This window comes from Dama dama, chromosome 9 (assembly GCF_033118175.1).
Source record: "Dama dama isolate Ldn47 chromosome 9, ASM3311817v1, whole genome shotgun sequence".
NCBI classification, from domain to species: domain Eukaryota; kingdom Metazoa; phylum Chordata; class Mammalia; order Artiodactyla; family Cervidae; genus Dama; species Dama dama.
Genome location: NC_083689.1, coordinates 37,327,935 through 37,353,657, shown reverse-complemented (window position 1 = coordinate 37,353,657; position 25,723 = coordinate 37,327,935). Strand labels below are relative to the sequence as shown.

General features: G+C 35.3%; 1 protein-coding gene across 5 annotated transcripts in view; it reads left to right on the top strand.

Moving 5' to 3' along the window:
* The window catches only part of DMXL1 (Dmx like 1), a 124,429-nt gene that overhangs the window by 18,986 nt on the left and 79,720 nt on the right, over positions 1–25,723 (top strand). For 4 of the 5 annotated variants that reach the window (XM_061150940.1, XM_061150939.1, XM_061150938.1 and 1 more), the window contains exons 5-13: positions 3,224–3,356; positions 10,424–10,490; positions 11,774–11,952; positions 16,219–16,408; positions 17,590–17,755; positions 20,853–21,065; positions 22,367–22,620; positions 22,732–23,416; positions 23,506–23,627. In XM_061150940.1, the coding sequence (XP_061006923.1) occupies positions 3,224–3,356; positions 10,424–10,490; positions 11,774–11,952; positions 16,219–16,408; positions 17,590–17,755; positions 20,853–21,065; positions 22,367–22,620; positions 22,732–23,416; positions 23,506–23,627 (2,009 nt within the window). Of the gene's footprint in view, positions 1–3,223; positions 3,357–10,423; positions 10,491–11,773; positions 11,953–16,218; positions 16,409–17,589; positions 17,756–20,852; positions 21,066–22,366; positions 22,621–22,731; positions 23,417–23,505; positions 23,628–25,723 lie in introns of those variants that run through there. The other variant, XM_061150941.1, reaches the window with a different exon arrangement.

Genomic DNA, 25,723 nt, shown 5'->3' with positions numbered 1-25,723 from the left:
TTTTAAAATATTTTATCTCATGAGGTTAATGCTTGCTAGCTGGCATTTTGTATTTGTATTTTATGCATATAGTGAGAAGAGTAAAAATTTAACCTGGATTCAAATCTGGCATTTAGTAGGGCACTTTGTATTTAACTCTACTATGTATAAGGTTACTCATGTCCAGTTTATGCCTATTGTCCTCATATAATTATTAATACTGTCATCTTTTATTTTCACAAGTGTTCCTGTTTGGATGATAAATTATATGGTTATTCTGTGATAGCACTACAATTTATTGTAATTATTTATTTTGTTAGACAAGGTCTTATATTCTATTTTATTCAGTAATTTATCTGGGGCCCATCATATATTAAATTGTCAATAAATGTTTATATATATGAGTAGAAATTTTGTGATCATGAGCAGATTACTTAACATATCAAGAATGGTTAACTATGAATGTACTTGATGCTTTCTATAAAAAGGTATTTTAGTACTTACCTATAAAAAAGATTGTTAGCAAGTGAACTGGATACTGGAAGTCTCTTATGAATAACTATAATAAAAACATTTTTTATTTGAAGTGAGTGTTCTTTAGTAATGACTCAGTAGTTGCTTGGAATTTCTGTACCTGTGGTCTGTAAGTACTAATGCTTCAGAAGGTAGTATTGATATTATTATTGATATTGATAGTATTTTAGTTCCTTTGAAATCATCATTACAGAATTCTATTAGAAGATAACTACTTATTTTCTTAACATATCTGCTAGTGACTTGCCAATAGTTCATGACGGTTATCTTTTAAATCATGATTTAGTTAAAATTCACAGTGAATTTTCTTATTTTTCTTTTTATAATCAAAAGTTTAAAATTTAGAGGTTTGGTTCAGAAATGGGTTATTATTGTAATGTATATTTGGGAGCTGTTATTGTTTTTTCAAATGAACTTTGTAACTATTTATAAACAGATTTAGAATATATTGAGTGAAATATTAGTATTTTAGTTTTGATGAATATACCTTATTAGTATATGCCAGGCACTGGATATAAAGAATATTTTTCAAGTGATGCTAGTAAACTGACTGTAGTACCTTTGTATTGCCACCAGACCCACCATTGCATCTTGCTTAAAGCCTAAGATTTACTATTTTAGACTTAATGCTTTTTTTTCTCCTCCTGTGATAGCCATACCTCTGTCCTTTCTGTTCAAATCAATGTATTGTACTATATACCCTACCTACTTTTGTTCCATTCTGTAACTAAAGTGAATTATTTTGCATTCTATATTAATTTATTAATTTGGGGGGATACCTTAATTTCACCCTTAGTTTTTATGTTAAAGAAAACTTATCAAAATTGAATTCACAGATACTGAGAAGTCAGAGGTAGTGGGTGGAGAAGGGTGGGGTTGGGGAGAGTAGATGAAATAGGTGAAGGTTATGAGTTATGAAATAAATCCTGGTATGTAATGCACGACATGGTAAACTATGCTTAGTTCTGTACTGTGTATTTGAACCGTTGCAGAGAAAGAGTAAATCTTAAAAGTTCTCATCACAAGAAAAAAAAATTGTAACCATATGTGTTGATGAATGTTAACTAGACTTACTGTGGTAGTCATTTCACACTATATACAAATAATGAATCATTGTGTTATAACCTGAAAGTAATATAATGGTACATGTCAATTTTATTGCCGCAAAAAAAGAACAGGTGTGTTTGTTAGTAAGCTCAACAGTGGAATAATAACCATATTTAAATGGAATGCCTTGTTAGTACTGTCTGGGCTGTTTTTATCCATCTATGAGACTTTCCACCTAATTGCTACTGTTTATTGAGCTTCTGCTAAGTGCCTAGCCTGTGACAAATACATTATATATATAATAGCTAATTCTTACAACAACTCTACATAAATTTCTAATGTTACAGGTGAGAAAACTGAGGCTCAGAAGTTGCCCAACTTGCCCAAATTCACATAGCTGATTAAGTACCTTACTTGGTATTTAGACCAAGGGATTAGACCCAGGGATTTCCTTAGACCCTTAGATTTTCCTTAGACCCTTAGACCCAGGGATTTCCTATTTAAAGTCAGTGTTTTGCCACAGACTCGCTTTTTAAGTAAAGTAATCTTTCCAGAGAGATACAAATCCATAGTCTTCAGTTGCCAAGATGAATGCCTTATTTATTGTCAGCTTTTTGGCCAAAGTTTGTACTTTTTATTTTCTTTGTTTGACGAAACAATCTTCTAACCAGTTATCCAAGTCATATAGTTGGGATCTATCCTTGAAAGTTCTTGCATCTCTCTATTTTTCATTTGTTGTCAAGCCTTGAAAATTCTGTTTTTTTGAAATGGCTTTCAAATCCGTGCTTATTACTTTAATATTTGATTCAGATCCTCATGATTTCCCATCTATATATATTGTAGTCATTTAACCAGGTTTCCCAGCATCTTATGTTTTTCCTAATCTTGTCTGTCTCTAGAATTATAGAGAATATTTACCCTTCTTTGTGTACTGGGGTTTTTGAAAGTATGGTGAAAATTATGGGTTATCTCAGGAAAAATGCACATGGTATACCTATAACTTTTGCATGTATGTTATTGGAGGAGATTTATATGCCTCTTCACGTCTGTCTATTGACACCCCTCTCCCAGCTGAGACCCCTTTTTGTAGAATACAGATCCACTCTGCAAACTATCCCTCCATATAAAATCTTTTAACTCCCAGCTACTTGTAACAAACTAAACTCCTTACAAACCTCAAAAATGCTTCACAATATGATGGCTTTTTTTTCCCCCCAACCTTACTTCTTTTCTTAGGTCTACTATGCGCTTTATGCCTTAACCATAAGGAGATTATGAAGCATTCTCTGGAATATATTTGAACTCACATGTTTTCATGCTTCTGTTCATAACATTTCTCTACTGGATTGTGAACCCATCATGAAAAAGGACAGCGTCTCATTTGTCATTGTATTGCCAGTGCCTAGCACAGTGCCTCTTACAAAGATGATGCTCATTAAATGTTTGTTGAAAGAGAGATTACAAGATCTGTTCCCCTTTCTATCTAAGCTTCTTCAACAAAGTTAAAATATAGCCTTACTCCCTCATAACCCAAATCTCTTTTTATTTGACTTTTTAAAAAAGTTGTATTCTTTACAGTATTATATGAAGCTCTTGAGCATGTAACTTAAGTCACTAATTAAATACCTAAATAATTATTGGTGCATGATACGTATTTTTTCAGGTAATCGTCTTTTAACTGGTTCCAGCTGTTTACAACTCTGGTCCAATGCTAACTTGGAGAAGCCAGCTGAAGATGAAAATCCAGATAAAACAGATCTTAACTTTGGGGATTGGAGATGCATTTGGCAGTGCAAGTAAGCAATTAATTAGGGGGTTAAACCAATAAACCTATTTCATATGGTCTTATTATATTATAAATGAATTTTAGTTTGTGTAAAAGCATACTAACATAAAAAGTATTGATTTTTTTATAATTGTGACATACCTTTTCTTGTATATATAGAACAGTCACCATTTCCCATGCTCTGCAGATCCTTTTTTTTTTTTTAAGTTGTTGAATAAAACACATAGGAAGAAACAGAAATGTGTAAGGCCCATAAGAGCATTCTAAAGTATACAAAAGGAAGACAAAGATACCTTTCATACTTTTGACTGAATTTTCCTGTTGTGAAGAAGTAAATTTTTCCCAAATTAATCTATATGTTGAATATCACTCTTATCAAAATCTCATTGGAATTTCTACTTGTGAGTGGAGTCCAGAATTTTAAAAGGACACATATGGCAAGAAAAGGAAAATTCTGAAAGAAGAAAAGAATGAAGACATACAATATAGTAAAACTAATTATAATGCTACAACAGATCAAGCCATTTGTTGTTGATACAGGAATGGATAGATTAGCATCCAGGGTTAGACCCAAGTACACAGAGATTTAGTATGTAAGGTGGCATTTTATATCAGTAAGGCAACTTGCTAGCTCTGTGGAGGAGAAAGCAAAGTTAGAATCTCTTTCATACTTGGCACAAAAACAAATTTAAAAGGAAGAAAAAGCAGTATGTATACAACAAAAAAAATTTAGATGAAAATATCAGTAAATTTTCATATTTTAATACTGCCGTGTCTGGTATGATAGCAACTAGCCACATCTCACTTGAGCACTTGAAATATGGCTAGACTGAACTGAGATGTCCTAAAAGTATAAAATACACACTGGATTTAAAAGTTTTAAAAGAATGTGAAAGTCATACTAAGTTTTAGTTGATTACATACTGAAATGATAATGCTTTTGATATATTGGATTAAGTAAAATATAATTAATTTCACCTGTTTCTTTTTACTTTTTTTAAATGTCACTATTGGGAAATTAAAAATTGTGTATTGGGCTATTGTCATTTGTGTGCTATCACTATTGAATAAGAGGTGCTATTTTAGAGTTGTGGAAATTTTTCTAAGTATAACACCACAGCTAAAAACTAAAAAGAAAGAAAAGGAAAAAATTAATAGTTTTGGGTATCAATAAGAATCTTTTGTGAAGCAAAAATACTGTAAGGAAAAAAAACCAAAACCTTGATGGGAAATACATGCAATTTTGGGTTAATGCCATTTTTTAAAAGGTTTTAAAAATTAATTCGAAGGTAGTAGATATTTCAGAAGTAAACAAAAATGGACAATGAGAAAAATGTTTTGAGAAAGTTTTTTAAAGTATTATATGCAAATAGCAGCATATTGAGTTGACTGACCTCATTCAAAAATCATGAGATGCAAAATATCCATAAAGAAAAGAATTAATAATACCTATTACTAGTGAGTGAGTAGAGAAAAGATACTCTAATTAATATATACTGTTAATAAGAGCATAAAATTAGTATCATACTTTATGGAAGTATGTATCAGTTGGCTTAATTTTTCTTATGTTCTTTAGATAGCAAGTCCAAATTACTTTCATTCCAACAAATACTTGTTGAGTGCTTATCATATTCCAGGCAGTGGTAAAAGTGCTTAGAATATAGCCATGAACGGATAGGTGGCGATAGACAATATACCAGTAAGTCGGTGTGACAGGATGTAAGGAAGGGCATTCTTCCTGGGTCAGTTTTATGTGAAGCAGTTGTTTAGTTGCTAAGTTGTGTCCATCTCTTCTTGAGATCCCATGAACTGTAGCCCACTAGGCTCCTCTGTCTAGGGTATTTCCAAGGCAAGAATATTGGAGTGGGTTGTCATTTACTTCTCCAGGGGATCTTCCCAACCCAGTGTCTTCTCCTGCGTTGGCAGAGGGATTCTTCACCACTGAGTCACCTATCAGATACCAAAGTCAGAGTAAGGCACATTTCCTGTATATGGAATTTACAAAGGAGATTTCAAAGGAGCTAGTTCTATGTTTTTTTTGCACCCCATAGTCAGATCATGGGTATTAAAAAGGGTTTAAATATAGAGGAAATAGAATTTCACAAAAAAGATAATTCTCTAGAAAGAGCTGTGGCTTTGCTTATGAGATTGAGGGAGAGAAGAGCAGAGAAGTGCTGCAGTGCAGTCACTGCAGATCTGGTCAGGAGCGTCTTGGGTTGAACTGAGAATCTGAAATGTATTTCATACATTTGGGAGAGGGAGAGAATCTTAACTTAAAAAACAGAGTTATACAGAGTCCTAGTAACTTGGACTAGACATACTCATTTATTTGAAGTAGTTTATTATTTAAGTAAACAATTAAGCCTTGGACTGGAAACTATGCAAGTTTTATTCTAGGATCAACTGAAGATTGATCCTTAGAAGAAATGGAATGGTCATGATAGTCAACAAAAGAGTCCGAAATGCAGTACTTGGATGCAATCTCAAGCACGACCGAATGATCTCTGTTCGTTTCCAAGGCAAACCATTCAATATCATGGTAATCCAAGTCTATGCCCTGACCAGTAATACTGAAGAAGCTGAAGTTGAACGGTTCTATGAAGACCTACAAGACCTTTTAGAACTAACACCCAAAAAAGATGTCCTTTTCATTATAGGGGACAGGAATGCAAAAGTAGGAAGTCAAGAAACACCTGGAGTAACAGGCAAATTTGGCCTTGGAGTACAGAATGAAGCAGGGCAAAGGCTAATAGTTTTGCCAAGAGAACGCACTGGTCATAGCAAACACCCTCTTCCAAAAACACAAGAGAAGACTCTACACGTGGACATCTCCAGATGGCTAACACTGAAATCAGATTGATTATATTCTTTGCAGCCAAAGATGGAGAAGCTCTATACAGTCAGCAAAAACAAGACCGGGAGCTGACTGTGGCTTGGATCATGAACACCTTATTGCCAAATTCAGACTTAAATTGAAGAAAGTGAGGGAAACCACTAGACCACTCAAGTATGATCTAAATCAAATCCCTTATGGTTATACAGTGAAAGTGAGAAATAGATTTAAGGAACTAGATCTGATAGAGAGTGTGCCTGATGAACTATGGATGGAGGTTTGTAACATTGTACAGGAGACAGGGATCAAGACCATCCCCAAGAAAAAGAAATACAAAAAAGCAAAATGGCTGTCTAAGGATGCCTTACAAATAGCTGTGAAAAGAAGAGAAGCAAAAGCAAAGGAGAAAAGGAAAGATATACCCATTTGAATGCAGAGTTCCAAAGAATAGCAAGGAGAGATAAGAAAGCCTTCCTCAGCAATCAGTGCAAAGAAATAGAGGAAAGCAATAGAATGGGAAAGACTAGAGATCTCTTCAAGAAAATTAGAGATACCAAGGGAACATTTCATGCAAAGATGGGCTCAATAAAGGACAGAAATGGTATGGACCTAACAGAAGCAGAAGATACTAAAAAGAGATGGCAAGAATACAAGAAGAACTATACAAAAAATATCTTCATGACCCAGATAATCGCAATGGTGTGATCACTCACCTAGAGCCAGACATCCTGGAATGTAAAGTCAAGTGGACCTTAGGAAGCATCACTACGAACAAAGGTAGTAGAGGTGATGGAATTCCAGTTGAGCTATTTCAGATCCTAAAGGATGATGCTGTGAAAGTGCTGCAGTCAATATGCCAGAAAATCTGGAAAACTCAGCAGTGGCTGCAGGACTGGAAAAGGTCAGTTTTCATTCCAATTTCAAAGAAAGACAATGCCAAAGAATGCTCAATTGCACAATTGCACTCATCTCGCATGCTAGTACAGTAATGCTCAAAATTCTCCAAGCCAGGCTTCAGCAATATGTGAACTGTGAACTTCCAGATGTTCAAGTTGGTTTTAGAAAAGGCAGAGGAACCAGAGATCAAATTGCCAACATCCATTGTATCATTGAAAAGGCAAGAGAGTTCCAGAAAAACATCTACTTCCTCTTTATTGACTATGCCAAAGCCTTTGACTGTGTGGATCACAATAAACTGGAAAATTCTGAAAGAGATGGGCATACCAAACCACCTGATCTGCCTCTTGAGAAACCTGTATGTATGCAGGTCGGGAAGCAACAGTTAGATCTGGACATGGAACAACAGACTGGTTCCAAATAGGAAAAGAAGTACGTCAAGATTGTATTTTGTCACCCTGCTTATTTAACTTATATGCAGAGTACATCATGAGAAACGCTGGGCTGGAAGAAGCACAAGCTGGAATCAAGATTGCCGGGAGAAATATCAATAACCTGATATGCAGATGACACCACCCTTATGGCAGAAAGTGAAGAATTACTAAAGAGGCTCTTGATGAAGTTGAAAGAGGAGAGTGAAAAAGTTGGCTTAAAGCTCAACATTCAGAAAACAAAGATCATGGCACCCGGTCCCATTACTTATGGCAAATAGATGGGGAAACAGTGGCTAACTTTATTTTTGGGGGCTCCAAAATCACTGCAGATGGTGACTGCAGCCATGAAATTAAAAGACGCTTCCTCCTTGGAAGGAAAGTTATGACCAACCTAGATAGCATATTTAAAGCAGAGACATTACTTTGTCAACAATGGTTTGTCTAGTCAAGGCTGTGGTTTTTCCCATAGTCATATTTGGATATGAGAGTTGGACTATAAAGAAAGCTGAGCGCTGAAGAATTAATGCTTTTGAACTGTGGTGTTGGAGAAGACTCTTGAGAGTCCCTTGGAGTGCAAGGAGGTCCAACCAATCCATCCTAAAGGAGATCAGTCCTGAGTATTCATTGGAAGGACTGATGTTGAAGCTGAAACTCCAATAGTTTGGCCACCTCATGCGAAGAGCTGACTCTTTTGTAAAAACCCTGGGAAAGACTTAGGGCAGAAGGAGAAGGGGGTGACAGAGGATGAGATGGTTGGATGGCATCACCGACTCAATGGACATGAGTTTGGGTAAACTCCAGGAATTGGTGATGGACCGGGAGGCCTGGCGTGCTTCAGTTCATGGGGTTTCAAAGAGTCGGACATGACTGAGCAACTGAACTGAACTGAACAACTGAAGTTTACACTAACTGGAATACGTTTAAAAGTTGAGCTTGATTATAGTTCATTTGTGGTGCATTTAAAAAAATCTGCTTATACTTGTTAGATGAAGACTAGTAAGTACGATAGAGAATAAGTAGGATGAGAGAAGAGGAGTAGAGCTGACGTTGAGTATAGATGTGAAGGAAGTAAGTTATGTGTGGATATCTTTTGGAGGAGGGAACTAGTACAAGACCCTGAGGTAAAACTGTGTGTCACCTTGTGGCTGGAGGAAAGTGAACATAATGAGGAGTGATGGAGAAATGATCAAGAGTCAGGAGGCAGCTTATAGGTTATTGTGAGGCTTTTGCATTTTAATTTTGAGTGAGTTTGGAAGCTGTTGAGGGTTTTGAAATCTGATTCCCATTTAAGAGAATTGCTTTAGATATTGCTTTAAGAAAAAACTTTTGGGACAACATAGTCACAATCATGAAGACAAGGAATTTTTTTAAACTTTTTTTTGTATTGGGGTATAGCTGATTAACAAACTATGTTATGATAGTCTCAGGTGAACAGTGAAGGACTCAGCCATACAAATACATGTATCCATTCTCCCCGTAACTCCACTCCCGTCCAGGCTGCCACACAACTTTGAGCAGAGTTCCATGTGCCATATAGTAGGTTCTTGTTGGTTAACCATTTGAAATATAGCAGTGTAAGACCAAGCACTTTTAATTATTTGTTTTAAAGATATCTTTAAGATTAACCAGATACATGAAAATGTGTGTTCAAAACTGTTCACTCCACCACTTAATGTTCAGTTCAATCACTCAATCATGTCCGACTCTGCGACCCCATGAACCGCAGCACGCCAGGCCTCCCTGTCCATCACCAACTCCCGGAGTCCACCCAAACGCATGCCCATTGAGTCAGTGATACCATCCAACCATCTCATCCTCTGTCGTCCCCTTCTCCTCCTGCCCTCAATCTTTCCCAGCATCAGGGTCTTTGCATATGATTCAGCTCTTCGTATCAGGTGGCCAAGTATTGGAGTTTCAAAGTATCAGAACTTATGTTCATGACATATTTTAAAATAAATATTACAGAGCAAATTGTAAAAAGTTTCCATCTTCTTCCCCACCACCTCCCACAGAAAGTAGAGTGGAAAGAGATCTGGAAGTCAACGTAGTAACATGTTACCAGTGATTTTGCATGGAAATGGTTGTTGTGTTTTTGGTGAAGCTATAGATGATTTTATTTTCTTCTTTTCACCCATTTATATCATTATTTTCTGTTATGTATTTATAATAATTAAAGTCAGGCTAAAAAAGTTTTTTTTATTTGAAATTGAACTATGACGGAATTCCTCTTTGGCTTGCTTTACAAGTAAGTTTAGTGTGACTCTGTTCAAGCATAAACTTGGGTAAAGAAAAGGAAAGTAATGATAGTGAGAAATGTCTTGAGATCAGTATTTTCTGAAAGGCAGAAGGAAAGGTGATGAGGGAAATGAGCTGAAACTCCTTAAGGAAGGAAAGACAGGTATGCACCAAGTATGTTGGTGAAATTGGAAGGCCGAATCCATAGTGGTTGGAAGTCTCTCATTAACACACACATAATCTTCAACTGTGCAAATGCTGCCTTAAGGCAGAATTCATTATAAAATACTGATTTATTGTTCTTGTAAATGTATGTTGGAATGTAAGTATCCATAGCTCCAAAAATTAGATTTCCAGGTTAAAAAATGAAACTCTTCTTTCTCATATTCTAAAGGAATGAGAGCTATGACTCTTCTGTCTTAAGCTTTAAAGAATGACAAGTCATTCCTTATATGATTCTTATGCATAGATATTTTTACATTGAAAATAATTTTTACATTTAATATTAAATTTTCTATTTCTAATTTATATTATGAGATATACTTAAAAGTAAGTGTCAAACTTACGTTATCATATTTTGTATTTGAAGCAGATTACTGAATATAGTTTAGAGAAGTAATGTTGTATTCTCTCATTTAATTTTCCTTGAAAATTATGCCTTGTCTATTTAATTTACAGAACTGCTTCCCAAGTTCATTTAATGAAATTTTCACCAGATGGAGAATTTTTTGCCACTGCTGGGAAGGTAATTTGTGAAAATACTATTATCAAGTTGTGTTTATGGTGTATTTTGAAATATCAAAAAAAATTAACTTGCTTCATTATTTATGTTGCAAATATTTTCTGTTAAATATGTTAAAAAGCCAAAATTGGCTAAATAGTATTATGTCAAAGGGCAATATGATATAATTGAAACAGCTTAGGTCAAAGGTAGATCTGGTATAAGTTTGCCATTTACCAACTTTTTGATCTTGAGCAAGTAGTTAATTACTTTGATCCTTGGTTTCCTCACGTATAGACTAAGGATGATAATACCTACCTCATAGGTCGTGGATCATCGGGTTAGTTTATGGACAGTGTATATAAAGTGGCACAGTATCTTGGATATAGTATACTGTCAGTAATAAACTATAACTGTTGTTTATGTTATCTTCTAGCTGACAGCTGTATTAGACTGTATTTATAGTAAAAGAATTTAAAGACTTTCTAGAAGAACATTTGTAACTTTTCTTTGTTATTACCTGTTGATTTCAGAACAGTGAATTCCTTTAAATTTTAATTATTTTAAATCATTGGTTCACAGAGCACTTTACATATAACTAATAGTCTGAAGTTACTGTTCCCATGACTGAAATCTGCAGACTAAGAATACGAGATATGTCTTAAATTCTTAGTGAGGTATTTTCTCCTAAAATTCTTTTAGGAGAAAACTAGAACTGTTTAGTCTGATTGACTTCAGTCAGTGTCGGGAATGTAATTAGTAGCTTACGAGCAGAGCCTGGTACATGCTAATCTCTTGTTCTTGCTTTCCTTCCCAGATTAGGAGATGCAATTTTGATTGTGCTTAGAATATTTTATATAGTGGTAGTTGCTAACTAGTTATTATCATTTTCTTTGAACATTCATATGGCAATCTATAAAAAATGTTTTATAAAATTAGCAGTATTTTGAAGTCTACTAATGGTAATGCTTTCTTATTTAATATTTGGCTAAGTGAGAAAATGAACCCTTCATCTTTAGGTCTTTCCTGAATGACTTTATTTTCCATATCAAATGGTAGCTAGCATTTTCCTTGAACCAACCTTTGCAAAATACACACATTCACATACCGTAATTCTCAAAGAACAGTTAAGGAATGCTGGTTAGAAAAGTATCAGAATCAGAGATTTTCTTAATTTTTCCATGCCCAACCCCTCCTCACATCCCTACGTTCCTTTAATTGGGAAGAAAAATCTTACCTTTGGTATTTGATTTAACCTTTAATTCTGATCTGGATGTTTTTCTGTTTCTGTTTTTCCACCCTCTTAGGATGACTGTCTTTTAAAGGTATGGTATAATGTAGAAAACTGGCGGACATCTGTTACCTCTCCAGATAAAAATTCAGAAAAACAATCTGAAGGAGAAACTGACTTTTCTTTTGTATATCTGGCCCATCCTCGAGCTGTAAATGGATTTTCCTGGCGTAAAACAAGCAAATATATGCCTAGGTCAGTGGATTAGTCATTTTTCCCATGTATTAAGAGAACGTCATCTTTGTGACTTTGACCACTTTTCTCATTTTGAGAATCTATTGCTATAGGGTTTTTGTCCATGAAGATTCAAGTAGTACTAGATAGCTCCTGGATTGCAAGTCTCTGGCTGTGAGCTAACTATATATGATACTTAAGAGGAGAGCCATGTGAAAGGATAATTTACCTCTAGATCAGATATCTTAAAGTGCCAGAGTTGTGCATCTTTTTCTTTCACTTCTTTCATCTTTTAATCATTCTCCAAATTTCTATTTGCATCAACTTTTTCACATTTCACTGTGTTTATCTTGTCCCTTTCTATGTGCATCCACTGTGTTTTTTTTTTTTTTTTGGTAACTAAAAAAAAAACAAGCTTTATTGAGAGTGTATACCATGAGACCTCAAATATTTCTTTAACTGCCTGCAGCATCTTTGAGCAAAAGTACATGGGCTAATAGATTATGATGTCCTAAACTAGGTATTAATTTAACCTACACACGCATGCACAAACAAACCTGTTAGTACTTCATTTGTTTCCTATAGTCTTTGCCAGACTTGATATCCCGTTGACTTTTTGCATATACTTAGTAAGTTACAGAGGTATTGTATTGCTTAATTATAGGTAGAAATCCCTTTTCGTTCCACATGGCCATCTTCAATTTGTCCACACTATGGATCAATACAATTTTCCCCTTATCTTTTTGTCATCTGAGAATGTCTTAAGCTGATCCATTATAGCATACTTAGATCATTTGTTAACTTTAGTCTTGCTCTTCTGAGCCAGCAGAGTAAACCTAGATTTTTTAAAAAAATTATTTTATATTAAACATTCTTTTTAGAGCAGTTTAAGGTTTATAGCAAAGTTGAGGGGAGGGTACAGAGATTTTCCATATAACCCTTTTTTCCGCATATGCACAACCACCTGCTTTATCAACATCCTCCACCAGAGTGGTTCATTTGTTACAGTTGATGCTTATATCAACACATTATTATCACCTAAAGTCCATAATTTACATTGTGATTCACTCTTGGTGTGAATTTGGACACAAATCCACATATAATGTATGTATAACAGCATACATACATCATTGTTATACCTAGATCTTTTGAACAATTTTGTAGTGTGATAGTTGCCATTCTTCTTACTTCTCTCCTCCAGTCTAACAGAGCATGAGAGGAGGGCACTCTAGGTACATGGATGGTTCTTCTGTTAGAAGTGTGTTTCACAGTTTTGAGCTAAAGGAGAGTGGTGTGGACAATCTATATTGTTAGCAGAAGCACCCTCAGTCCACCTTTACTTTGAGAACTATTACTTTAGTACTTCTGAGACCATTGCCCACACGTATAAATATGTGTCTAGAATAGAATGAGCCATGACGTGTGTGTGCTCAGTTGTGTCTGACTCTTTGCGACTTCATGAACTGTAGCCCACTAGGCTCCTCTATCTATAAGATTTTCCAGGCAAGAATACTGGAGTGGGTTGCCATTTCTTTCTCCAGGACATCTTTCCAACCCCGGGATTGAACCCGTGTCTCCTGCACTGCAGGTGTATTCTTTACCACTGAGCCAGTGGGGAAGCCCCGAGCTATGACATACGTAAAGTAAAAAGAGCTGTCTTCACAAACCGTTAACCCTTTAGAACTGTCGGAAGTTTACATTATTCTGAAGGTTGAGTTCTTAACAATATTCCAAGTATTTTCACATGTAGCTAATAAGAGCACCAGAATACTAAAAAAGAGAATTATGAAATATTGTCTATTTTGAGAGAAGACAGTCACATCTGCTTCTGATAGTTTACTCACTGTTGGCAAGAGTGACCATGGTAGAGGCAGAGGCAGGCACCTTAGACTGGGGCAGTGAGAATACCTGACAGCAAAACATATTAATGTTCCCCCCTACTTATTTTATCTCTTTTGTCAACTAAATTCTACAGCATAAGGAACTGTGGTGTAGAACAAGACTTTTCTGTTAGTTGTGGTGTCTTGGCAAGGTTTCCAGAATTTCACTTTCGGATCTATTAAAAAACCAACTAATCTCCTTTAGTTCTTTTAGTTTTCATGTTTGTTTCACCAGCTGCCTGCAGATTTATAGTAGGAAGGCTGACCCTTTCTCATGAGAGTGAAAGAGATGCCATCAAAGACCATTGTCCTTTCTGATCCGGCATCTTAAAATTAAGATGTTCAACCAAATGATGATGCTTCACACAAAGTGTCTGCTAGCTTGAGAGGAAAAATGGGGATGTGTTTGTAATGAGCATATACAGACACTTCCCTGTTAATTAAAAATGATGAATGTAGGACAGATTGGGAGGTTTGGTTATTTTCCCCACAAAACCTTCAGAAGTTGGTTTTACATAACTAGTTTTAGAACCATCTTAGCCTGTTGTTGCCTCAAGATAGGACAACTGTTGCAGACACTTACCCACCATACCGTTGCCCTATATAAGGTCATTCACCTATATATATAATTTTTGGGTGGAGGGGGAGGGGTGTACCTGAATATGATGTGCTTATTGAAGAGAGAATAAGATACCTTGATGAAGAAGTGAGAAAGGGAGATATGGCCTGAGCAATGCCTCAGATACATCAGGATATTTCTTCTATGCCATGCTTATATTACTAGCCAGCCATTTACACTATTTGTAAAGGTTTGGTGTTCTGAAGAGCATCATCTGTGGTCAAATCCGTGTCCATGCTTCTGAGTTGTGCACCTTTCTAGCTTGCTTTGTTGGTCTTGTCTAAGTTCGTATGCCTCTCGTGATTGCTGTCTGTTCAACTCTTTAGTCTCCTATCTTCTGCTCTTTCTTTGTAAGCCTCCCATTCTGCCATTTACTGATGGGTCACTATGAACCTTGCACTTTCCATATTGCCTTTTTGTATTTTCTTCTGTTTCTGTTACATTTGATATTATTGCCACTGCCTGTGTGTATATAAATGTACTAGAGAGAAATAGAAGGAAGAAGAGCAGGAAAAGGTCAGAGGGAGACAGAGAAAAAAGGGGAAGAAAATTGAAGGAAAAAGAGGAGGGAGAGGCACAAGGGTGAGAAAAGGAAGGAGAAACAGAGGGTTTGGAAAGATAAGAAGAGGCCCTAGGAGGAGGGTACCAATGAGGTAGGAGAGGTGGAAAGGGAGGGTGGTTTGGAGAGGCTAAGAAGCAGAGAATTGTAGGTGCAGGCAGAGGCAGGGAAGCCCAGAGAGTGGATGGAAACGGGAAAGAAGTAGGGGAGTAGACAGAGAAGGGGAGGGGCAGGGAGGGAGGTGTAAGAACAGGGGAGGAGTCTGAAGGAGAGAGCTACCAAGACAGAATGTGCTGTTCTCCCTGGTCTTCCCCTTTGCTTTTTTTAAAAATCATATAGATATGTTTTAAAAAGTGACTACTATAGAATATTTTAATTTAATTTTTTTTTCTTTAACTTACCAAGTTACTTGATAGAAACCCTCTACTGATTTTTCCTTTTTTAATCAGTTAGATATGTTTGAATAAGTGTCTTTTACAGGATATTGTAACTTTAAAAAAAAATTTGCTGAGTTAACAAAGACTGTCAGTCAATAGAAAGATAGTTTTCATTAATAGAATTTCAAAAGAGAAAAAAAAAATAGAATTTCAGCTTTTGAGCTCTCAATGTGTATGGAATTTGTTAACATATATGTAATTGTTTTGTTATTATTTTGTGGGGTGGCAAGACAGTAAATTCACTGAAAGTAAAAAATGACTAAGGAAGGAGATGGCTCATATTTAATGAATTTTTCTGTTCTTGCACTTGACTGCTTTGGGCATATGTTAGGCAAAGACACAGTAAGTGTACTAGTTACTATAGCTTGTTAGTGACAAGTATGCATATACCTTTACAGGAAGTAAAAATGAAGCATTGTGAAATAATTTAAATAAATATCCACTGAATAAATCAGAAAATCTGATAGAAGATGTCAGGTTTTTTCCTTGTTATTAACTGAGGGAGGATGATATGATCTCAGTTTTTGTTCTTTAGATGTAAGAATCTTGGATTACTGAAACAGGAACTACTGAGTTCTAGGCAGAAAAGAAATGGATTAGCAAGTGTTTGCAGTGATGAAATCAAATACCCAACTCAGTTTTAATGGTTTTGACTATGTTGCATAAATGTATATTGACATTTTTTTCATTGATAACCTTAGTTGTCTACATTTAAATAATTATAGAAACATTGTGGAATATGATACTGTGGGAAATTTATATTTTTGCTTCTAAAATCCTTTTATTCCTTAGGGCTTCTGTATGTAATGTACTGTTGACTTGCTGCAAAGATAACATATGTCGTCTTTGGGTAGAGACATTTTTACCAAATGATTGTTTGCTCTATGGAGGTGACTGCAACCATTGGGCTGAACCAATTAATTTAATAAATAACATCAAGAGAAACGTTTCCAGTAAAGAACGAGTTCAAAATGCCTCAGATGTAAGTGTTTTTGTTAGATGTTTTTCCTGTATGTTTTAATATCTTTTGTACAAGGCCTTTTTGTAACATTCATCTTAATATTCAAAGTCACAGATAGTTATGAAAAAATATATGTCTTAGGAAATCAGTTCTCAGAAAATTTTCAGTATTTTTTTTTTTTTTTTGGTCTAGCATGAAACTGCCTATAATTACAAAGTTAACCTTAGGTTAACTGATGATATCAAAAGGATGATCATACTTAACTTAGCTGATATAACATAAAGTAAACTAAGATCTGAGAATGCAAAAATTTGACTATACAAATAATTTATTATTTTTCTTTCTTTAGGACTTGGAGTGTTTGTCCTGTCATGATTACAGGAATGATTAGTTTATCAGATTGTGTTCTACGTTTATTATCATTCAAACCTCCAAGAACTTGAATTAATATCGTATGGCAAGACTAAAGTCAGTTTTTGATGTTGGGGCTGATTAAACATAGACTAGTAACATGGATTCTTGAAAATAAAGTGACCTAAAAATGATTTATCTTTGAATGTTTTATATGTTTGTGGAAATACTGTTTCTCAAATTTAGATCGTATTGCTAGTGGCATAGAATAAAGTATGTATTGTATAGAGACTCAACCAATGGTTATATATAGTAATAGTTGAAAGAAGTCCTTGACTAGAAGTCACTTTCAGGTGATGTTCTGTTCTGTATAAAGTATTGTGTCATATGAAAGATGAGAGCAACAGTATTTGCTTTGTCTGCCTTATGGATCAAATGAGGTGATTGCAGTGAAAGTGATTTGTAAACTATGAAATATCATCCTAATGAATGGTGGTAGTATTATTCAGTGCTTTGTGGTCATAGGGAGTTACCTGTGGATACAAAGAGAACCGTATAAATAGGGACATCATTTTCCACAGATGCATGGTAAACTTTTTATAATTAAGAAAATATTAAATCATAATGTAACATATTGTGTGATGGTTTAAAGAAGAGTCAGGCAGTTAAAAGTTCCAAGCTTATTTCAGGTTTCACGTTTGTTGTACAAAAATACTCTAAGGTACTTGTACATATAGGCTTACCTGAAATAGGAGCATCTAACAATCATTACATAACCTATATGCTTATAAGAAAATAGACGTTAGTTTTACTTTGTTTTGCATTGTTTCACATTGTTTTTATTCTTATAGGTAAATCTGAAATTTTTTCGTAGAGGCCGGAGATCGCTTGCACTTGTAGCACATACTGGATACCTGCCGCACCAACAAGACCCTCATCACGTTCACAGGAACACGCCACTGCACGCCAATGCACTGTGCCACTTTCACATTGCAGCCAGCATCAACCCAGCCACAGGTGATAAAGTGCTGTTCAGATAATGTTTTCCAGATTAAGTAGATTGATGTTTATGACCAATAAGTTATACTATACTTATTGAGTAAGTGAAAAATTGTAGGTGATTTTCTTAGCTAACTTTTCATTATAGCCAGTTCACTGATGATAGAAAAAGTTTTTGTTTACTTGCTTGCTTCTTAAGGCTGTGATTTGGTCTGTAATTTTAGATCATGATAAGTCATTGAGATGTTCTGTATTAGTTTATTCAAAAGTTGAGATTTGAACTAATACTTAACAAAGAAGTTAACACCTCAGAATTATAATTACTGTATAGTTATTCATATGAAACCAGTATGTTTTGTACTTAAGCTTTTGGAGCTATTTCAGAAATAGGGTGGAAATATTGTAGAAGTTGTAACTGGAAGAATTAAGAAACCTTGTTTTGTGGTCAAATATGTACTTTGAGATAGGTTGAAAGATCTAGAATACCTGGATTTATGTATGAATTTGAAGACTGAAGTGCTTATCATTATAGTAAATATTTTATGTTAGTTTAAAAACCAGGTGGTCACAGTTGGGCATTTGAGGTAGAACCTTAAAATATTGCTGGGAAAAAGTTAAAAATAATATTTGCACATAATAAATACCATCTATACAGGAAATATAAAGTTAACCTCCCTTCACATCTATTCCACCCTAGTCTTCCTCCTCAGAAGGTAACCAGTCTAATGAATTTTTGTGTATTTTGAGATATTCTTTTGTTTGCTTGTTTTGCTGCACCAGATCTTCGTTGCAGCATGAAAACACTTAGTTGGCATGCAGGATCTAGTTCCCTGACCAGGGATTGAATTCAGGCCCTCTGTACTGAAAGGGCAGAGTCTTAGCCCCTGGACCACCAGGGAAGTCTGGAGATATTCTTAAACATAAATTAAGCACAACCTGTATCCATATAACACACTGGATTTGCAGTATTGCTTTCTTCAAGAAACATAGAATGAATACAGTCCATTAGTTACTTGAATCGAAGTGAGAAGTACTTTGATAAGTTAAAAGTGCAGAGATACCTGTGGTAGGAATAAAGTGTATTTGCCTATTTTTTTTTTTTCAGTTTTATTTGATTAATAACAGTCCCAGCACTAAAAGAATCCATGAGTCAAGAAAATGTAAATGTGAGAATATTGAATGATTTTTATTGAATATTATATTATTATCTTATCAAAAAAGATATATTGTCAGTGCTTATAGTATCCAGAGGAAGCTCTGAGGTCAGTGGAATAATTTTGAAAGTCTTTGTGAGTAAAGGACAGTATTTTGAGAATAAAGAAAGCTTGAATTCTCACTTTAATAGAAAAGGCTGAGGTATTATGGAAAAAGAAATCCTAAGTTACAATGTAGCATCTTCTTGACTACTTTACAATAAGGAAAACTCAAACCTTTCTTCAGATTGTAGGTCCCCAAGAAAAGTTCATACATTTAGGGCAAATCAAATAAAAATAATAACTTTAGGAGCTATATTAGATTCTGTGGAGAATTTCTTTCCTTAAATTAGGTCTGTCAGAATGACCTTTCTGCAAGGCCCAATTGAGATTTAGCTTCACTTACTTGTTCACCAATAGAAATAGATACAGGAAAGAAGTTCATAATAGTATGTTCTCTTAGTTCTAGCTCTTATACCCTCTCCATGATTATTTCTCATAAGAAATGATTTTACCAAATTTTTTGAGTGAGGTCAGAAGGCAAAGGAAATGTGATTTCTTTTCAACCAGAATGCTTCTACTAAAAGTCAGCCTAAGCCCCTCCTTTTTGTGTACTTAACATCTAGGTGTATGATCTACTTCAGGATTACTTATCTCTTCTGGGTTGATTCGTAAGTTGAAAATCAGAAAATCCTACCATGAAGTTTCTTGGGGGCATTTTAAATCCCTGACACTGTTGTGTGTCCACCTGGCAGCAGTGGGATTGGCAGTTCAGTCCCTCAAGGCTTTTATTGTGTGTGGTGCCGTATAGGAACTGGAGATACAGTAATGATCAAAGCATTATTGATCTTTGCTCATATGAAGCATATAGCCAGGTAGGAGATAGATAAATACTAATTAAACAATTATACTAATGAATATATAGTTATAAACAGAGCTGTTGAATTAGATAATATCCATCAACTCTTAGAACCACTTCCAACAGAAGGGGTGGGGAAAGATTCATTTATCTTTTCCTTTATCCCCTATAATTCTGTTGGTGTCCAGCAATAGACAGTGTTTGAACAAATAATTCAAATTATTTCCTATTTTTAAAAATCAGCAGATTTGTTCTGGATAAAATTATTAACCTTCACTGAATCTATTCCAGCCTGTATTGTTCAGCAGACACCAGCATGATTTAGATTTGGACTTTAATAATAGACAAATCTTTCTTTACCTCTATTAAGTAAGAATTGTCATTTTTTACAATGTACTCTGAATTTGTACTTCAATATACTTCCCTTAGCAATGATTTCAAAAGTAATACCAAGGGACCAGATTTTGTTTTGTTTTTTAGCTGAGTTGGCTTGTCTTAAATGATTTTCTTGAACATAAGAAGGGAACCTCAGTTTCATACGATCTGATTTCAATCTTGATGCTAATAAATAAACTATCTATCGCAGTATCTGTTTTAGGATTAGATAGGTAAGTCATGAAAAAAGTTAATATGTCAGTCTCTTAAGTAAAAGAAAGTTGTTGCTATTGAGGTAAACGTATCACTGGTTCCTTTGACAACTTGATGACATTTTTAACGGTAGATCAGGTTAGAATATGTTTCTAACGAGTTTCTGTATAAATTAAGAACACAATTCTACTAACATGTTTACAAATTATAGACATGTTTCTTTATGGGAACATTTTATAATTGTAGAAAAATACATATGTGTGTATATATAAGTAAGTTATGGTATGTGACTTAGAATGTATACTTTTCTGTCCTTTACAATAAGTATATTAAATACACCATTTAAGTCTGTTTTTTCATTAGTAATAATTGTGGGAACCATTATATTGTGAGTCTTAGAGATTAAATAAAATGTGTTTTATGTGCTAGCATGATAGAAATTATAATTTTGATTTTTTCTTGTTGTTCTTTGTAGACATTCCACTTCTTCCTTCTATTACCTCTCTGAGTCTAAGTGAAAATGAAGAGAAGAGTGGACCTTTTGTCGTACACTGGCTAAACAATAAAGAGTTGCATTTTTCTTTGTCCATGGAAGTCTTTTTACAACAACTTAGAAAAAGTTTTGAGCAACCATCTTCTGAGACCAGTGTAGAAGATTCTAATCAGGCAGATGTAAAATCTGATGAAGGTAAAGCTTTAAGAAGGGTAAAAACTATGACGTTTTGTTTAAAATAACGAAGATTTTTATATAGGGTAGCACCAGCTACTGTTAGAAATAACCTTCAGATTTCAGTGGCATAATACACATTTGGACTAGCTCATATAATAATCCAGTATAGATGTTTTTGTTCCAAGTGTCTTACTTCCTGATGATAATGTAGGGATTTAGAATTCTCCATCCATACTTATGCTTCTGTGGGCCACTAGGGTCTTGCTGCTCAGAGGACTATCTGCAGACTAGTAGCATTGGCATTATTAGGAATGCACAATCTCATGCTCCACCTAGGGCTGCTAAACAAGAATCTGCAATTTAGTGAAATTCCCAAATGAGTTGTATGTATATTAAAGTTTGAGAAGCAGTGCACTTAGGGCTTAAGCTCTACATTCAGCTTCTATTTGTTCAGCCTCAGTCAAGTAGAGAGAGAGAAGTCAAAAGTGTTTTTTAAATTACAAATTTACATGTTCCCTTTAAAAAAAATTAAACAGTACCATCATGTATAAAGTTTCCATATTGTTAAATTTGATGAGCATTCTTCCAGATTTTATTTTTTTCTATGCTTATGCAAGTATATATAAAGGTAATTTCTTTTTAATTGTACTTTGGGATTTCATTTTTAAATGAACAAAGTGTTCTGTTGCTTGCTTAAATTCGGTATTCAGCACTTTTCTTGCTCATTATTTTTCACAGCTCCTGAGTTAGGAGACTCAAGAGAAAACTTAAGCATTTTCTTTGTCAATAGACATTTTAATTGATTTCAATTGTTTCTCACTATATATTCTGATAATGGTACAATCACGCGTCTCTTCATCTTTGTGTGAATTTTTCTATAAGGTGGATCCCTAGATAGGGAATTAGCATATTGTGTAAGCATTTGTAAATTTCAATAACTTTTGCTAAATTGCGCCGCTCCCCCCCCCCCCCCCCAGTAATGTTTTACAAATTTATGCTCCCTTTAAGTAAGGAAGTGTTCGTCGCTCAGTTGTGTCTGACTCTTTGTGCCCCCTTTACCTATTTTCTAGTCAGTATTAGTCCTTCTACTGATAATCCAGTGACTCAGCCCTTTGGACCTTCTGATTACTGAGTTAACTCCAGTGGCTTTATATTCCTGGAGTAACATTATTTTTAAAGGGAACCCCATTTCCTATTTATATGAAAACTTAAGTTTTTCATTTTGAATGCATTTGTAAAGGTAGATTAAGAATGCATTTCTTAATTTATAGTAGTAGCTTGATTGTATTTATATGGTTCATGAACTCTTTTGCTTATAGAGATCGATGACAGTGTTGATGATCTGAAAATAAATCATGAAAAGAAGGAATTGGGTGGTGATAAATTGGTACCAAATTCAAGTTTTGTACCATTGCCATCATCTGTCATTGAGCATCAGATTGAAGTACTTCTGTCTGAATGGAGTAAAAATGCAGACATGCTATTCAGTATTCATCCCATGGATGGTTCTTTGCTGGTTTGGCATGTGGATTGGCTGGACGAATACCAGCCTGGTATGTTTCGTCAAGTACAGGTATTATTTTTATGATCTCTGGAGAGCTGCTTTTTGTTAAATGTGGGTACTGTTTTGTAAAACCTCTTTATATAGTTTCATGCCTTCTAACGCTCATGTTCTTAATTCCAGGTGTCCTTTGTTTCCAGAATTCCTGTAGCTTTTCCCACAGGTGATGCAAACTCTCTCTGTAAAAGCATAGTGATGTATGCCTGTACCAAGAATGTTGACTTGGCTATTCAGCAAGGGAAACAAAAACCTTCCAGCCTGACACGTTCCACGTCAATGCTTATCTCTTCTGGTCACAGTAAATCAACTAATAGTTTAAAATTAAGTATTTTTACCCCTAATGTTATGATGATTTCAAAGCATGCTGATGGCTCCCTGAATCAGTGGCTTGTCAGTTTTGCCGAAGAATCTGCCTTTTCTACAGTTCTCAGTATTTCCCACAAATCCAGATATTGTGGTCATCGCTTTCATCTTAATGATTTAGCTTGTCACTCAGTATTACCATTATTGCTGACAACGTCACACCATAATGCGTTAAGGACACCAGATGTTGATAACCAAAAGCAACCTGATGATGCTATGAATATTGAAGAATGTCCTTTGGCACAACAGAATAAAAGCACTATTGACATGGCCTTTCAGGATCCCAATGCAGTTTACAGTGAGCTTATTCTTTGGAGAGTTGATCCAGTTGGGCCATTGTCTTTCTCTGGAGGTGTTTCTGAGCTTGCCCGGATTAATTCTCTTCATGTTTCTGCGTTTTCCAATGTGGCATGGCTGCCCACTCTTATACCCAGTTATTGTCTAGGTAAGCATTCTGATTTTTACTTAAGAACTTTAGATTTTCTGGCATTGTTGCTAAAGGTTAAATTTTAAATGTTTTTTAAATGCATCTAGGTGCATATTGCAACTCTCCTAGTGCGTGCTTTGTAGCAAGTGATGGACAATATCTGAGATTATATGAAGCAGTTATTGATGCCAAGAAGCTTCTATATGAGCTTTCCAATCCTGAAATTTCTGTAAGTAAATGACTTTTGAAACTAAGAATAAAATATGATGTTTTTTAAATAGTTAATTTATACTTACTGAGCAATTTCTAAGATTGTAATATAAAATTTATAATTAAATGTATTTTTAGTTATTTTTTGCACATTTACATTATAGCCTTAGTGATGGTCTTATAGTGATCCCAATACCTTAAAAAGAAACCATGTCTTTCATTCATTCTAAAAGTAAAATCTAATGTTCAACAATATGTAGTACTTCCTTTTTTTGTTCAGCTGCAAGTCATGTCTGACTCCTTTGTAACCTCATGGGCTGTGGCCCACCAGGCTCCGCAGTGTGTGGGATTTCTAGGCAGGAATACTGGAGTGGGTTACCATTTCCTTCTCCAGGGGATCTTCCCAACCCAGGGATCGAACCCATATCTCCTGCATTGACAGACAGATTCTTTACCACTGAGCCATCAGGGAAGTCCCATAGTACTTCCTGGCTCAGATATATATGGGGACTTCTGACAGTGTATTGCTGAATCATGTTGGTTCATCTGTAGGTTATTTCTGAACAGGGGAAGCTGAAATAAGACTGGCATTTTAATCTTAAGAGAAAAAAAAGCCTTCAGTTTGGTTGCACTACAGGCAGGAGTTCTGTCAATATCATTGCAAAGCTTTTGTCTTAAAGTAGAAGGCACTTCTTCCTGTTCCTAACTGATAGCAAACCCCCATCTGCATTGCCTCAGCACCTCCAGCAAGCCAGTATTTCCATTCTTTTGGTTTAGGTGTTTTTAAGTATGCCCTGAGGTAACTTTTAGCCATACTGAACTTGTTGTTTATGAGATTCAAGCTGTCTGCTCAACTACCAATTTATGTCTGTTAATGCTCTGGTTACAGAATTGCACAGGTTAACAGTGGTCTGCTCCCATCTTTTTTATTTTTCCTCCCCTAAGTTATTTTACAGAAGACAAAGGTTTTTTAAAAAACATGTAGTGTTATAGTAGCAACATATTTCTTGAGGGCCTTCTATTTTTCAGGAATTGTTTTTAAGTGCTGGGAATATAGATGTGAACAAAACAGACCAAAATTTCAGCTTACATTCAGTGAAAGAATATAGAAAAAAGGTCAAAATATATTAATAAATACTTTGGAGAGAAACAATGTTGCAGAAGTAGTAGGGAGTGCCAAGTAAGGTGCTGGTCAGGGAAAGCCTCACAGAAGTGGTACAATTTGAGCAAAGACCTGAAGGAGATGAGGGAGCTACCTGTGTGGATATTTAGAGGGAAAAGTATTTCAGGAAAGCCACTGTAAAGATCCTCAGACCAGAGCATGTTTGGTAGGTAAGGATCATCAAGGAAGCTGTTGTGGCTGGTGTAGGATAAATGAGGTGGAAAGTAATCAAAAATAAAAAGTTAGCCTGGCCTTTGTAGTAAAAGACCTCATAAGCCATTGTAGTTACTTTGAATTTTACTCTTAATGACATAGAAACTGGTGTAAAGAATGACAGTGATATGATCTGACTTAGGCTCTGTTTGCTATATAGATTAGACATGGGAAGCAGAAGTGTTATCAGAGAGACCAATTCAGGAAGCTATTACAGTAGTTTAGGAAAGAGTGAAAGGGGTTTAGAATGGTAGCAAGTGGTGTGATGATAAAGAGGATAACAGTTGGTCAAATCTGGATGTGTTTTGTACATTGACTATAAGGATTGGACTGGATATGGGGTTTGTGTGAGAAAAACAGGATGACTCCCAAGGTCTGCCTTGAGATGTGAAGAATGTGTAAATAGGTTTTGAGGTGCAGGGAGGACTCGAGAGCCTGACTTTGAATGTGTTGATTTTGAAATGCCTGTTTGATATCCAAGAGATCTAGTAGGCTAGTGTCTGGAGTTTAGAGGGAGGCCTCATCTGAAGATAGAGAATAAGTACCTGTTAGAATATAAAGTTGTGATGCTGAATGAGATCTCTGAGGGAGAGGCTATAGTTGGAAAGTAGAAATGATAGGAAGATTGTACCCTGGGGCATTCCATTGTTAAAAGTGGGGTGAGTGTGGTATATAAAGGAAGCCAAAATGAAGACATTTCCAGGAGGAAGAAATCATCAACAGATTCATATGCTGATAGA